The sequence below is a fragment of the Convolutriloba macropyga genome, chromosome 1 (genome assembly GCF_964194025.1).
Source record: "Convolutriloba macropyga chromosome 1, txConMacr16.3, whole genome shotgun sequence".
Classification (NCBI taxonomy): domain Eukaryota; kingdom Metazoa; phylum Xenacoelomorpha; order Acoela; family Convolutidae; genus Convolutriloba; species Convolutriloba macropyga.
Window position 1 is genome coordinate 64,027,638 of NC_134468.1, and position 15,652 is coordinate 64,043,289.

Genomic DNA, 15,652 nt, shown 5'->3' on the forward strand with positions numbered 1-15,652 from the left:
GTGTCAACAGTTCTATCACCATAATAGATATAAATATGGATAACTTGAATCTTGAAACTAATGTTTGTTTTAGTTTTCTCCTCACTTACAAGTCATGTGGCGTCTGTGTACACGTGGAAGTTTTCTCCATCTTTCCATAAACGCAATTCGATTTCAAATTCCCGTCCTCAACACACTATTCAATGTGAAAACGAAATGCTTTCAGTTGTTATAGACTTAGATCATGAAATTTAAATCAATATTATTATCTAATTAAGGCTCTACCCTTCCACGATCATAGTTGGTTGAGAATTGCTTATGTTGACTTATCTCCTAAAAACAAATTATTTCTTGCCAAAACCTAAAATATCCTAAAATACCTCTTTTCAAAGAAACTCAAAAAAGGAGACATGAAAAATACAACAGCATTCTGGGCTCAAAGACGTCAAGAAATGACCTTATCAGTTTGAATTGAGGCTTTCACAACAACTTCCGACTAATTAACACTTAAGAAGTTAGAACACAAATCTTAGCCCATCTCGGGAGTTGTTCCCATCAATCGGTCATAAGCGTCGCCATGTGAGAGAACTTGGGCTACCGTCTACCTGTTTATCCCCCTGTCGAAAATAGTCGAATAAATGCAACACATCTACAGAAAAACGGCAGGGTAATTCCCAAGCGACAATTCGCTTTCAAATTCAAAGCAGTACAGTATATCTCAAAAATTTTAGGAATGGACAAGGAAAGCTGTTTAAGAAAATGCGACATACAAACTTAAAAAAGAATTGAAGTCGAAGTAACACGCGTGAACAAAAAAACAACTATCAAAAGTTTGTTTAGGCACCTTTATGCTCACTTTGATCTACCTGTATGCTATACGAAAAATCAAGTACAAAATTTCTACGCCGCAAAATTAGTATCTTTTTGTTGCACTTCTTGTTTCGGTGTAACAAAAATTACTAATCTAATTTTTCTTCAGAAAACATAAAAGTGTGAACAGATCTTGAAAATGCGACCGGAAGATCTTCGGAAATGACTGGAAGTGGGACTAATCACAATAATGGACATCAAGGATTAATACATGTCTAAATCTGTCGCGACGTCTAAATTTAACAATAACATGAGTTTTTCAAAACTACAAGCATGAACATAATGGCAAATATCACCAAAAAGTCAGTTCAATCAATGTCTTTCAAAAAATATTTCTAATTTTTTATGCAATTCAGCTCTCTCGAGATTTTTTACAGTTATTTAAGAAGTTTATTTTCAGAGAACACTATATGTTGACTTCTGAATTACAGTATTGACATTTTGTACCAACACTGCAAAAAAACTCGGATCTGGTGTTAGTTCTTAAAATCAAGAAGTTAGAGAAATCAGATAAAAATGCAATCTATAGCCAAACTGGTGTTCCAAAAATAGTTCTCATACTACAAAGCATTGCAATAGAAGCACCATGGGAAAAAGCAAAAAAAAATAATAAAGTGACTTGAAATCTAAAATTGACAACTCTAAATAAAAACCAATGTTCTATTATATTCTCAAAACAAATTAGTCAAGTAGCTGAGGCAAAAATTTTCATCTAAAAGGTTTTGTTTTTCTAGGGTCAAAAGAATATGGGTGTTGGTTCGCATCAAAAATACCAAAAAATAAAAACGGCCAGCCAAAAATAGGATAAAGTTCTCTTTTAATCGAATATATGTACTAAACATACAATTCATAATCGGTTTAATTACATTTTTATTAAGCCTGACCAGGAGACTCTTTTTTTGCCTTCAATGTCCAGCAAAAAATACGAACCGTTTGCTGGAGATAGCAAATCAAGAAAAACGACAGTAATGTTTTGAGAAAAATTTAATTTCTTCTACCTTAAATAATTACCAACAAGATACCTACACTCTTACCAATTTGTACACTATTAAACGAAATGAAGTTCTCAATAACCTCAATTTGCAGACTATAGGAAAAAACACGACAACACAGCCGCCAAAATGCACAAAGAGTAGTAAAAGTAGTACAACAAAATTAAAAAGAACAAAACGGGCCAAAGTTTAACTTTGTTAATGAATTTTCTACAAGATAAACAACTTCTTATCAAAACAATTAGAATCAAAATATAGATAAAAGCACAATAAACAGTAATTGCAACCAAAAAAGGCTTCACACCACCCACAGTAGACTGTGGAACTTGAAGAAAAACACAAAATTTAAAAAATTGTCCAAAAAGCGAAATCGCAGTGACAAAAATAGCTGGAAATTGCACCAAAAGGGAAAAAAACATCTTCAAATTATCCAATACACCCAGAGCGTACAAATCCTTGTTAATATAAATGGGCTTTACCTTATAGGTTGGTAAGATTCAATTTGAAAATTTAAACTTCATTGAAAGTTTCGCCTGACATTTTTTTTTCAAACTTAATTTTTCTCGGTCTCTCTCCAAAATTAAAAAAAGAAACAAGTCCTGTTTCTTTCTACTCCTAATTTTCACTTTTACTACAGCAAAATTTGTTTGCTTAATTTTCTTGCATCTACTTCAATTTAAAAATTGCTTTAAAAAATTGATTTTTCAATATGAATAAAGAGATAAAGAAAAACTACCTCAACTTATTTGGGCATTACTTTACAATACGATCTTGAGTTTTAATCTAAAATGTTGATGAAATTTTGAAAAAAAGCACTGGTAGAGATTTTAAGTTTGCTCATAATGGCCGTTCACATCATAAGCATTACTCAGATCTTCAAAAATTCAAATTAAATCAGCGCCTGAAAAGATCTGATTCATCATAAAAGCATTGGTGAAAAATGTTCCATAATCTTCAAAATTTGAACTTAGGTGATCAGAGCTGATATCAGCTGATATCCATCTTTGAATTTCCGTCTTTCAAGCAAAAAATTCATTTCGAAACAAAAAATTTTCGAAACGTTCTCTTTCTTCAGAAACAACAATGTTTTTGGCATTCTCTAAAAACTCATTCACATAAACGGACAGCAATTCACATTAAAAAATTAGACAGCAATTAAATCAAATGAAACTGGTTTTTTTCCAAATTACATTAACAAAATAAACAATAAAGGAGCTTTACTCTGATTTTAAAAAACCGGCACCAAAATAGTTGAAAGTATTTGAGAAAAAATAAAATTTTTCATTTTGGTAATCATAAAGAAGTAGTTAATTTATAATTATTTTAAAAAATTCCAGGTTCTAACTTTCGACACAATAACATTGATTTAAAATATTTAGAGTTAAGATGAAATCGACAAATTTCAAGCGAGAACATTATGAGCCTTACCCGCTTTTTATGCGCAAAAATATGTGCAAATCTTATTTTCTCCTGAAATGTTTCCAGGCGACTTCATATGTACTGATTTAACAAGGAGGTCTTTTATACTACTTTCATAATTATTCATTGTTCAAGTACTTGATTTTACTGCAATTCAGTTGCAGTACTATGAAGTATTTTAAGCAATTTCGATCCGTTTGCTTTAAAAAGAACTACAAACATGAGCAAAGAATGATATCTTTAAAGAAGTCAAATTTCTCTGCGCGCTCAATGAAAGCCAATGAATCCATTCCAAAAATTGTTTTCAATATTTGAAAAACAGTTTATGAAAACTCGGACAGTTACACGCATCTCAATAGAATATTGACATCAGAAAAAAATGATCAAAATCCTTCAAAAACTTTTTTCCAACATTGCTGTTGAAACCGACACTTGGTGCTCAAGTGTACAAATTTCTTGACACTAAAACCGTCTCTATAGCCAAAAAATTTATACAAGTTTACTAAAGATCTTGGGAGTAAACACTATTGCTTCTCAGACAGAGAACAACTTGTTAAACGACGTTGCCTACCTAAATCAGATTAATGACGCACATTGCTTGAATCAATAAACTACTAACAGGTTACTAATTGTTTTTAAAGTAAGTATGTAGATTATTCTGGCTATAACCCTCAATTTAAATATCCACATGCCTTCAAATTCAAATTACATTAATCAAAGCAAAAGTGTTGTCACTATTATTATAAGCCTGAAATTGTGGCTGGCTTTTTCATAGGTAAAGATAGAATTTGAACGCTCCTCTTTTTTTGTTAACTGGTATCTTCTTGTGCCAATCAAGCAAAAACTCGGTTACAACATCTCGAAAATGTTGTACTGTTCAACTGTTTAAACCTCTCACTGAACAGGGCTTTCGGTTTCAATTTTGAACGCTTTTCAGGATCAAACATGTGTGACTCAGCTTCATTTTTGTTCTCTTTTTATAATAATTTGATTTGTGCTCTTGCTTTGTCCAGCTTTTAGCTGACTAGTAATTATTTTAAAGTTTTAGGATATTCCGTAATGTCTGTCATCTGTTTGAAATCAGCTAACATTCGAGATAATTAATTCGGTTAGCAAGATAGCATCTTTAATGCGAAGATCAGCGGAGTGATCAAACTTTCGTTGAATTTGAGAATCTTTTATTGCCTCACTGATTTCCTAATTTATGCAGTTTATTTTTATTTGCTGTAAGAGTTTGAAGCAATACTACGCAGGAAGAAAGAGTTTAGGTGGTTTTCAAAGGTTAAGTTTGAATCAATATGTACTCCTAGATAACGGAAAGCATGAGCTGGTTTAATAACTTCATCTTTAATAGAAAACTCTGGATTGGCATTAGATTGATTTTTAAAGAAAAATAACTCGGCTTATTTTATCTGCATGTAATTAGAGTTGCTTCTCTGTCAGGTATTTGTCTAGTTCTTCTAATATTTTTTTTCAAATTTTAATGGAGTACTTTCCTTACGATCAATTTTGGAAATATTACTAGTTGTCATCCACAAATTGAACAATGTCATTTTCACCTTCAAGTTTTTTTCACCGTCAAGTTGAACAAAATTAAATAGCTACCTGTCATAAAATATCAAATATAAATTCATTTGTCAGCAAAAACTAAAAAAAAACGGGCAAAAACTTAAAAAGATGTCAATTTGGGAGCACTGCCTTTTAGTTTTTGATTTTTTTGCTCGCAATGTATACCAACGGAAGAGTTCTCGAAATCAATTACGGCTCGAAAAAGACGAAATTCGAAAATAAGTTTAGATATTCTACGCTCGACGATTTGTCACTCATATCTTTCTATATAAATTGTAAAATATGAATTTGTCTAGGCCAAAATTGGCTTTAAAAAATCAATTTGATCATATAGCTGCTCACCCATTTAAGGGGGGGGGGGGTCGGAACAATTATGAATCTTAGTAGACAGTAAGGACATTTACAGTTTCATTGCTGTCAGTCTCCGTTTCGGTCAAATGATGCCTTTGCTCTAGAAGGGGAAAACAAATTGGAGGGGCGTTCTCTTGGGACAATCAAAGACCGTCCCCTGTCAATTTAGAGCATATTTGATTGGCCTTTTCTACCAAAAATACATCTGCTCGATCTATTTGTGTTCTATTTGACGAGAAGTAACAAGACTGAAGAAACCAACAAAGAAATCAAATACCAAAACTGTAATCAATATATTTTCTGCATTGCTTTTAGAATGTGTGCATTTTCACCATTTGTTTTTTAATCAATCATTCAAAAACATACATGAAGAGAACGCTTTACACATTTACACGAGCGTCGAGAGAAGCACACACAGTTTAACAATACCATTGGATGAGTTAAATATAATATAGCATTTGGTGATATTGAAGATACTATAAAAAGTATTTATTTTGGTATTGGAATTTTAAGTCAATATCATTCGAATTGATTCGTTTACAGGTAAAGTGTTGGAACTGTTTCTTTAATGCAACATGACAGACATTTCAGTTGTCATGTGAAATTCAAACATTTTTGCCCCGATAAGATATATTAGTTCACTAGCTGTCAGGTTATAACTGAGTCAATTATTCCTGGCAATTTGTTGGAATTGAAAATTGGATCCCTGATGAAATTTTTAAAATCGACTGTCTTACAACTGTTATCAAGGAAAACTAACGGTAGCTCATCACTAGCATCATGTGATTTCCCCAGAACTAATCTGTAAATCAAAAGAACATTCAACTATAATTTTCACTTTTCAGAATATTTCTTAAAGTAGAATAAAAGAAACAGTTCCCTATGCATTAGTATCGAGAGCTGAAAGATAAACGCGTTACCTACAGCGGTCTTGTCAAAACCCGTGGTTGCGCATCAAGTTTGTCCAACTCAACTGATTCAACTATATTGAGTTATATTCAGTTCTTTAACAGTGTCTATTGAGGTGTCTGTGAGGATTAGAGATGACTAGATTCACACCAGATCAGATAGCGGAGTACAAGGAGTGCTTCGACATGTTCGTGCAGGATGACGAGGATGCGATTGACGAGGTGGGACTGGCTAAGGTCATGGAGACACTGGGTACTCCCATGTCAGAGGAGGAGATCAAGGAATTCATCCTGGAGGTAAGAAAGGGGAGGAGAAGATGGAAGAAGGAGTTGAACCAATATTGACTACTCACGAGAAACAGACCAAGAGCAGAATTATCATCTTGACTCAGCCAAGATTGGCAACAAAAACATCTGTACTATTTGCTAGTCTTTAAAGCACAGTTAAATATAATAAATATAGGAAAAGAAAAATTTATAGGCAATTTCTGACCTCCAAACGGCTAAAAATTACGCAAAAATAAGTTAAAGTTATTTAACTATCTGGTAGATATTGTCTATCTTCAGAAATGAAAGTCAAAATGAAACATCATGACAAAAATGCCTCAAAAATTGATCTAAATGAAACACAAAAATGATCAAAAACTACAAAACAAGAAACAATTTTCAACGGATTTCATTATGAGCCATTGTTCCTGGCAAAGGCTAAATGGACCGCTTAGTCCCTTACCTTTTTGAGTCCTCCGTTTCGTGGAATCTAGGTCCAATCTTTGTTCCCCTAAATCCACAAAATTGCTTTTAGCATTTTGCTTAATAAGAGATAATTGAAATAGTAAAAATTCGTCACAAAACATATACCTCCAGCTCCATAATGTAAATCGCTTGATTACAAACAGATTAAATCAAGAAATTTGAGAACTTTGTGGTAATTTTCTTTGCCAATCACATTCTTTTTGGCCGCTCACCAAGCCCATTTATTATCAGATTATGGCTGTACAAATTTGAGTAGATAATTGTCGTAGTAAAGAAAATCTGTTCAAACTTAATACGTTCAAACTTAAAAGAATTATTGCATACATCGGCATTATAAATCCAGTTGACAAAGAGAACAAATTCGAAATATCATTCTGGTTTTTGTCTGACAAGTCCTACAATCCAGTTATTTTACTGCGGATTTTCCTTTAAATTTGTCCCTTCATCGGATTTGTAAGCATGCTCTGGCTCATGTAACTTTTTGTTGTATCGTCGTCTCAATTTCAGACTAGGCCAACAGCGAGGGGACTCGCAGAAGATTGAACGAATAATGTAAATAAAAGGTTTTAATTGGTCAGGCAAGCGCCACTTTGCTACTCTGTTGTTTCCACTCTTGTACGCTGTTGCAACTTAGATTGTCTCAAAATATTTCATTCTCAAAAATACCTGTAACATTATTTCAGGTTAAATGGATAACAGAGGCAGGAAAATCATTGGCACTTCAGTAGAGAAAAATCTCAAGACATATTATGATAGTAATTAAAACAAAAAATAACACAATATATGAGGTTCAGTTCCCTTATGAACTGAAGGAAAAACGCTCACAGTATCCCAGCTGGTATTTTATTTCCAATTTTCCGACTTTAGTGTCACTGAACTATGAGTTTTACAGCTTTTTGTCTAGTATTTAAGTTGTCAAGCTGTTTCGCTCTGACTGCTTCTCTATTATCAAACCAGACTTTCTCGCTTAACCCCTAATTTCTTTCTCTCCCAAAAACTCTCTTTCATACGCACTCCTTTTTGAAATTTTGTTACAATTTAACCAACTTCTCTCTCTCAATAACATTCTCTCTCTCTCTCTCTCTCCCTCTCCCTCTCTCTCTCTCTCTCTCTCTCTCTCTCGCTCTCTTTCCCACACAACCGTTTCTAAACCTTAGTCCCACTAAAACAACTGCTCTCTCTCTCTCTTTCTGCTCTCTTTGCGCGTGTTGTGTCAGTTCATACGCAACTAACTTGTTCTTGTGATAAGCAAACAAACCTTTATCTTTTTAGTAAATATTGCTTCTTGCAGTTAAAATCTGTGATTTTCCGAAGAAGGGCTCTATTTACTATGCAAGCAAATCAATGTCAAATTACGTTCTTTTGTTACCATATCCACACTGCAAGGCTTATATTACCTCTTTAGGATTTGTTTGCAGAAATTAAAGAAGAAAAATTAACCAGCCGAATGTTTGGAAACCACTCGACGGACGGGTCATTGACCGCAAAGGATGTATCACCAAAAAAATTAAAATTTTCATTTTTGAATAATTAAATTCTCTCACACGTGTAGTTTTTGAAATTTGATATTTATACAATTGCATGTCAGTATTGGTTCATCATTTTTCAGTACTAACTAATAAAAAAATCTTTTGTCGTAGTAACTGAAGTCTTGGTAAATCAAAGGCAGATCAAATAATGGGTTACATGGTTATCCACGTTTTTATACAAGATGATTTGTAACTATCAAAATAGATATGACATCTACAAGGAGACAGAGCAAACATAATTTCATTTAAAATAATTTTTTTAAACAGGGAACCGCAGCTAACTTGGAGAATTCCCCCAGAACCTCTGGACTCGTTACAAGGTTAAGTGGATCCTACAATCAAGTTCAAAGTTCTTTTTATAAAAAATAAGAGAGACAAGAAAAACCCTGAGAGCTCTCCACTATTATAATGTTTGGTTCTACATAACTTAGTTTTAACTTAGCACCAATTCGTTGCCTAGAAATAGCTATTGATCACTGTAAGCGAAATGCGATATAAAACAGGAAAAAAGACCAATTCACATACAAGGTGTCATTAGAATTGTATAACTATGCATTTTAGGTTATATGCCTAAACTCAGACTGCCGCTAAAAAATATGAAGTTGTGAAGTTGTAACGAATGGGGTGAATTTTATGTAAGACAGCAAAGTAATCTATGGCATATTTGGATGAATTATATGTACAAGGGGGTAATGGGCGTAAATTTGATGTCAGAAACAGCTGAAAGATGGATGAGTTTGGTATAAGACTGGGGTTGTATGGCCCTCAGTGCGCCTTAGGCATCTTATGCCACTAAACTGATGCACCCAAAACGGTGTATTCTCTGCATTGCCAAACGCCCAACTTTTCAGTTATTAAATTGTTAAAAGAATCGATACCCAACAGCTTAATAAATTTGGGAACATCCTTGTAACTGTTATTCCAGAAAAACTATTGGACTCAAGCAACACTGCCCAAAAACCTATCAAGTTTGGGTGTTCACTAGGGCGGACGCCAGTATAAAGATCCAAACGGCAGTTCTGTTTTGTCCTCTGAAGCACTTGTTTAAAAAATAACCAGCCACAGACTAAAAAATTGTTAAGCTTTTTAGGAATTTCACAAAAAATATTACCGCTAAATATTCCACATTTTATACAAGAAGCTCTTAATAATGAAAAATTCAAGTTTTCAAAGAGAGTTTAGCCTATGAAAAAGAATCTGCTCGACATCTCGTATATTCTGCTCGGCAAGTTGGAGCATGGTTGTCTGCTTCCCTCCATCCCAGCCCCGGGGATTCAGATGGCATCAAATAAGTTTAGAGTCAGTGCAAAATACAGGCTGGGTGTCCCTGTCTACATACGTTGAAGGGAATGCCCGTTTTGTAGAGCAGAAGTTCAAGACATCTATGGCGCTCAAGCCATTGCGTTTCACGGGCAAGGAGACGCAAGTCGAGACACGACCAGATTCAAGAAAAAAAGTGCCGGCTTGATCATCTTCGAACCTCTCAACAGTAGTCAAAAAGAAAACCTTATATCACAAAGTCAATCAACTGGGAGACATTTTGTCCCGGTCTGGGAAACAGGCAAACCTGTTGCATCTAATGTGACTGTTACTTGACCGCTGCATTCTTACTTTCTCACTAATGCGGCTAGAAAGGCAGGTTGTGCACTTGATGTAGCAGACGAACGAAAAATTGCCTCCACAATGATAAATGGTCACAAATGCGGATACCATTTGTCCCTTTTGCCATTGATGTCCTTGGTGGAATATCGGCAGCTTGCAAAAAACCACTCAAGTGGTTGGCCGTATTAAGGCACAATCGTTTCAGGCACAGGGGTTGTCCATTGCGTTCAGTAAACTCATGCAGTCCTTATCAATCACTGCTAATCCGGATCAATTAATAAGCTATCAGCAGGAACTCCCTAGTTTACTGTTTCAAAGTAGCTGCTCGCGCATCCTGGTCCCAATAAGCGGGGAGTAAAATTAACTGAAAAATGAGGTAAAATAAAAGGGATGGAAATTGGAAAAAGAAGAGTAATAACACTCAATCGTTATTGAATGTTTTGGGGGAGAGCTTAATCATATGTAAGGTCAATATACAACTCCAAAGGGCTGTCTAAAAATCAATAAACTCAAAAACACTTATTGCCCTTGAACAAAATGTTTGTTCTTCCTTTTCATCTGAGTGACCAAAATTTTGATAACCAAGCTGATTTAAATTGAAGCTTAGGGTTGTGCACCCGTTTTGATACAGTACCTTAGGAGGACCTGAAAAAACTGAGCCCCAGAGATCTGAATTTTCGCAGCTCATTTCGAACCCTGTGGATAAAGATTCGAAACATTTCTCAGAACGTGATTGTGGGTCATAGTTGGGCCTACTCCGATAATTATGGTTGCGTTTGGCCTTTTTGGAAAGGCGAGGCATCTATGATCAAAGCTTTTTTATTGAGGGGAGGGCGGACTATGAAAGATGTCTCTATTACTTCATTACCCCTACTTTTCATTTGGGGTGCGGGAATTTTTTGCAAGGGGGATTTTTAAATGTCCCCTTTTTACCCCTTCTCTGACATCGATTTAAGGGGAATTATGCTAATGGTTTCTGCGCGGAGGTTGTGTGCTTTAAGCAAGGTTACATGACTCTTTGACCGATCGTTTATATTTGTTCGACCTCAATAGGTGACATTCATTGGGGCCAACCAAAAGCGCTTTCGTACAGCATGTGTCAAGCACCAGGTTTTTTCTAAAGTCGATCTCTTAACTAGGGATGTTCTTTTTAGGTGGACTTGGATGGGAATGGGACGATAGAGTTTGACGAGTTCCTGGTGATGTTGGAGCGGAAGATGCCGGAGGATGAGGAGGAGCAGGATGACATCTCAATCGCATTCAAAGTGTTCGATATGAAGGGAGATGGACTCATCACTAAGGTATCCTCCAATCACAGTACTAATACTATCATTAGCCTCTGTACAAAGTTACACCCCCGATGAAGTCCATAAATCAATAGCGAGTAGTCCCACCTTTCAGAGTAGTCCCACTATACAAACAATTATTTAAGCAGAGACACGCATATTTGGATCACATCAGATAGGTTGACATAATTTGGATCTTCTCCGTTTGTGCCCCCCCCTCCCCCCAGCTTAGTGAGCGCATATTATTTGCACCCCCCAGAAGCACGTGCTATATTCTTAGATAATGATTTACTATGTAATGACACGTGCTCTATAACTGGGGGTGCATAACGTATTAGGGGGGGTCTGCACAAACGCAAAAGATTCCAAATTTTTTGTCACGTACGCGGGAGGAGGAACCAGTTGTCATTTTAGTCACTTTTGAGCCACACTACAGCTGGCATAGACATATATTTTCAACATATTATGCACAGCATCAAAATCCTGATGGACGAAATCCTGATGTTCTGCAATCGGATGTTTTCTGTACTCAGTTTCTATACGATAGTTTGCGTACTGTATAATACATAATGTCATCAATTGTTACCATTGAAATTAGGCGGCCTTCAGACACGTGCTGTCCAATTTGGGAGAGGAGATAGACGAGGATGACATTGACAGGATTGTGGACGAGGCAGATCTCGACAAAGATGGCAAACTCAACTTCCACGAATTCAAGAAACTATTCACAGAATGAGAACACAAACATCCATTACCACTTTCTCTGCCATCACATGATTCGCTCATCTTGTTTCCAGCAAACTTAAGCTTCATGGATTCTAAAGACTCATCAATTATAATCACAATTCTTTTTGAAATTTACCTTTTAGCTGAATTTATAGGTGGAAACAATTCACATGTTTTTGTTCAAAAACCAAACGACTGAAGCGAAGAACGAAATCCAAGCGAAGCACAAAACAGCTATGGAAGCTTTTTTATGTGAAGTGATAACAAAAGAATACAAAATACGCAAAAATACAAAAACAGGTCGAATTAATGCAAAAAATTAAGAAAGATTGTTCGAATAGATTGTTCAGAAAAGTCGCGCTATATCAAAACAATTAAGTTGCAAGTCACCGTTGTTGACGTTTTCATGAATGTTTTGAAAACTCCGGGACTTTTACTAGGATATAAAATAAGCCAGAAGGCTCGCCAGACCCTGTGCGTTGCAAAAAAATAACGCACACTCGTGTTTACATCTACTGTCTTAAATCACTTCATTGGGAAAAGCTGTGCAGCAAAGTTTTTTTCGTACATAAATTGTGTCACCAGGCTGCAAGCAAACGTTATCTTTTTCGAAAAGAAGACATGAAACGAAAATATTTCATATCGGAGTTAATGATTGTCACAATTTCACTTATACACTTCAAAGATAGTTATTACACAATGGATTTATTTATCGATTACATACTGCTGCCAATGTTATTGCAACCTTCAAGACTAGTCTGAGGATTTTAAAAATCACCAAAACTGCAACATGATCTTTGACGTTTTCGTCTAGTAAATGGAAACTTAGGCGTGCTCTTTTAAAAAAAGAAAAGACTAGAGGAATGTTTTAAAACCTAATTCTGGTGAGTTTGCTCCAGAGCGCCGAAAGAACGTTCCTCCTCATTCAAAGATCTAGAAGACTCTCTTTTGACACTTTCTTCACAATCATGGTAGAAACAGAATCAGTCCTCAACTCCAGACCGCTGACTAACTTTTTTCTTATCCAGCGTCACTTCAAAAGCTTGCAACCAGAACAATTTGGAGACCAGGAACCTGCAATGTTGAATAAATAGAAATGGAGAACACGTAGAAGCTGATGGACCATATATGGCTGATGAAAGACTCTCTGCCCAACCTCAGCAGGCGGTCAAAAAGGCAAAACAGCACCAATCAACTGCTCAAATTGGACGTCATCGTTTGGGCGTTTGTGCACTGGAATGAGTCATGGAGACAACACCCGGAATTGATGTAGAAACAAGAGTCGTAAAGGAAAAAAGGGCTTACGGCACGTATGTTTGCCCCGTTTCCAGTCCCGCATTTATTTTTTCACCGTAGTTTTTTATCGATTTTTTTTGCTCCGGTTTTAGGCAACTTGAGTTTTTCCCTTTTCCCCTATTAGATGACTGATATTATTGACGAAACGTCAGCCTAAGGTTTCGGAGTCAATATGACAAATAGCAATTAGTTTCAATCAAATGATGCATCAGAAAGCCCATGATGCAACTTTGTGCCCTCGCAGCATCTTACCAATGTTATTGCAACATTGAAGACTATTATGATTTTTATTAACGTGCTCTTTTAACAAAAGAATAGACTAGAGAAATGTTTTAAAACATAGTCGTAAAACTTCGTAATTGATGCTTTGGATGCACTTCATCATTGAATCTGCCTTTGCTTTCAGTTTTGACAAAATTCAAAATTTCAATGAATCAAAAGTTTAAAAAACTTGAATATGCAGAAGAATAATTGAATATGATTCTGCATTTGATGAAATCTCCAAAGAATGGTTGTTGTCGTCGTTTGTTGTCGTCAATTTTTGTTGTCGTCGTTGTTAAAACCAGAGCACTTTTGTTCAAAACGTTGCCAAAAGTAACCAGTTTGTGGTAAAGAGCAATTTTCTAATCCATCATAAGTTTTTATTCAAAATTGTTCAAAACGAAACAATAAATGCTAAAAAAAGGGAATCGCAATCTTTGGAGTTCGCCTATAACGTCATGGAAAATATTGCTCTGAAGAAATTTGCGGCAGCAGCTTAACTGAATATTAATACATTCACTTTTGCATCAATTGTTTAGAATTGATAGAATTTAGTATTTGTAAAATTAAGCATTACCCAGACACCAAGACAAGCAAAAATTTTCCATCTGAATTTGAATGATAAAACAATTTAAGCTAAATTTGTCATCAGAAACATTGTTCTTTGAAATCTAACGGCGGTTCATAAGTGATCGTTTGTGAATGTAGTTGGTTCTTATGTAGAAAAGACAAATAAAATAACAAAATAAGTGTAAAATTGAGAAAGCAATTTCAAAAACAATTAGACAGATAAAATGACGAAAACTTTGCTGCTTGAGTCTGGGTGAACACCTTCTGGAGATCAAAAAACCGTCTTTGTTTGTCAGGGAAAATCAAGAGGTCCATGCAAACGCTAAGACAAAAATTGCATCCTTTTTTGTTCAAACCCGATTCCTCCCATGACATAAAGTGCAAGTAAATGTACCTAAATTTTCAGGTAATTTTACTAGAACTGGGCACTTGTCTTGGCGTTCCTGCAGACTAGTTGCGCGGTACTTGCACGTACTTGCAAATGCAGGTAATTTAACCTGAAATGCGCATGTAGTCCCCCTGCACAATTTACCTGGCAAAGGCAGGTAATTTTACGTGAAGCGTATGTATTCTCCCTGCACAATTTACCTGAAATTTACCTGAACAGTCCAAATTTCAGGATAAATTACTTTCACAATTTACCTTAAATTTGCAGATAATTTACTTTACAGTGAGTGTCCTGCAAAGGTGAATTACCGGAAAAATTAAGGATTGTTCAGGTACGTGCAGGTAACGTGCAGGTAGTGTACAGGAACGCCAAAACACATCCACAGTACAGGTAATTTTACCTAAAATTTTAGGTAGATTTTCCTGCACGTTTTTTAGAGTGTACCTTCAAAGCCCTCCAGGAGCCGCTATTAATTACAGCAGCATACTGTTCTACAAAAAGTGGGCTGTTAAGAGGTTCTATGAGCATCGCAGCCCCGCTGGTGCACAAAATATAATACTTAAAAACCGGATCAATAAAATCAAAAATAAATTTATGTGATTTTCCCAGAAATTTCTCCTAAGTTTTCAATTTAAAACAATTACAAATCACAGCCAAAGAAATGGAAAGAGCCCTCTGTACAAAAATAAATCACAAGTCAGCGTAAAATTGGATAAAACATTATTTGGCACCTCACTGAAAAAACCATCCCGTTTCTTGGTGAGTTTTTGAGACGTCCGCTTTGATGTTGTTAAGATGTGACCAAGTATTGAGCTCCAATTTTTCAATTTTCTGAATATTTTTTCAGGTTACTTTTATGAAATGGACGACAAAATGGTTCTGATCAGCTAGAAACGTCATATCAGACCGATACAATAAACCGACAAACGTGTTAAACCCAACTTTCTCTCGCCCAATTTCAATTAAAAATTTAGTGTCTTTTTTCATCTGGACTTTTCCAAAGGAAATTTAAACAAAATCAGAAACTTCTCATTAAATCGCTATGACAAGCCAGATACTATAAAAAGATAAAATCACCTGCTGGTTTCAGCCAATATACAACAGCACCTTCTCACTCTTCGAGATCATCAATATCAGACTCCACTGAGAGCAG

At 35.5% G+C, this 15,652-nt stretch overlaps 1 protein-coding gene across 1 annotated transcript; it reads left to right on the plus strand.

The window, feature by feature from the left end:
* The first annotated feature begins 5,564 nt into the window (after nt 1-5,564).
* Nucleotides 5,565-12,153, plus strand: LOC142350590 (calmodulin-alpha-like). The gene is made up of 4 exons (XM_075402479.1): nt 5,565-5,723; nt 6,072-6,385; nt 11,127-11,273; nt 11,857-12,153. The coding sequence occupies exons 2-4, from the start codon at nt 6,224-6,226 to the stop codon at nt 11,992-11,994; spliced, it is 447 nt and encodes a 148-aa protein (XP_075258594.1). The 5' UTR covers nt 5,565-5,723; nt 6,072-6,223; the 3' UTR covers nt 11,995-12,153.
* The last annotated feature ends 3,499 nt before the right edge of the window (nt 12,154-15,652 follow it).

Bases quoted from the DNA above. Each gene is read 5' to 3' on its own strand.
- LOC142350590 (XM_075402479.1), top strand. From the start codon at position 6,224: ATGACTAGATTCACACCAGATCAGATAGCGGAGTACAAGGAGTGCTTC. The intron at 6,386-11,126 runs GTAAGAAAGGGG...TGTTCTTTTTAG, and splicing joins TCAAGGAATTCATCCTGGAG to GTGGACTTGGATGGGAATGG. The intron at 11,274-11,856 runs GTATCCTCCAAT...CATTGAAATTAG, and splicing joins GAGATGGACTCATCACTAAG to GCGGCCTTCAGACACGTGCT.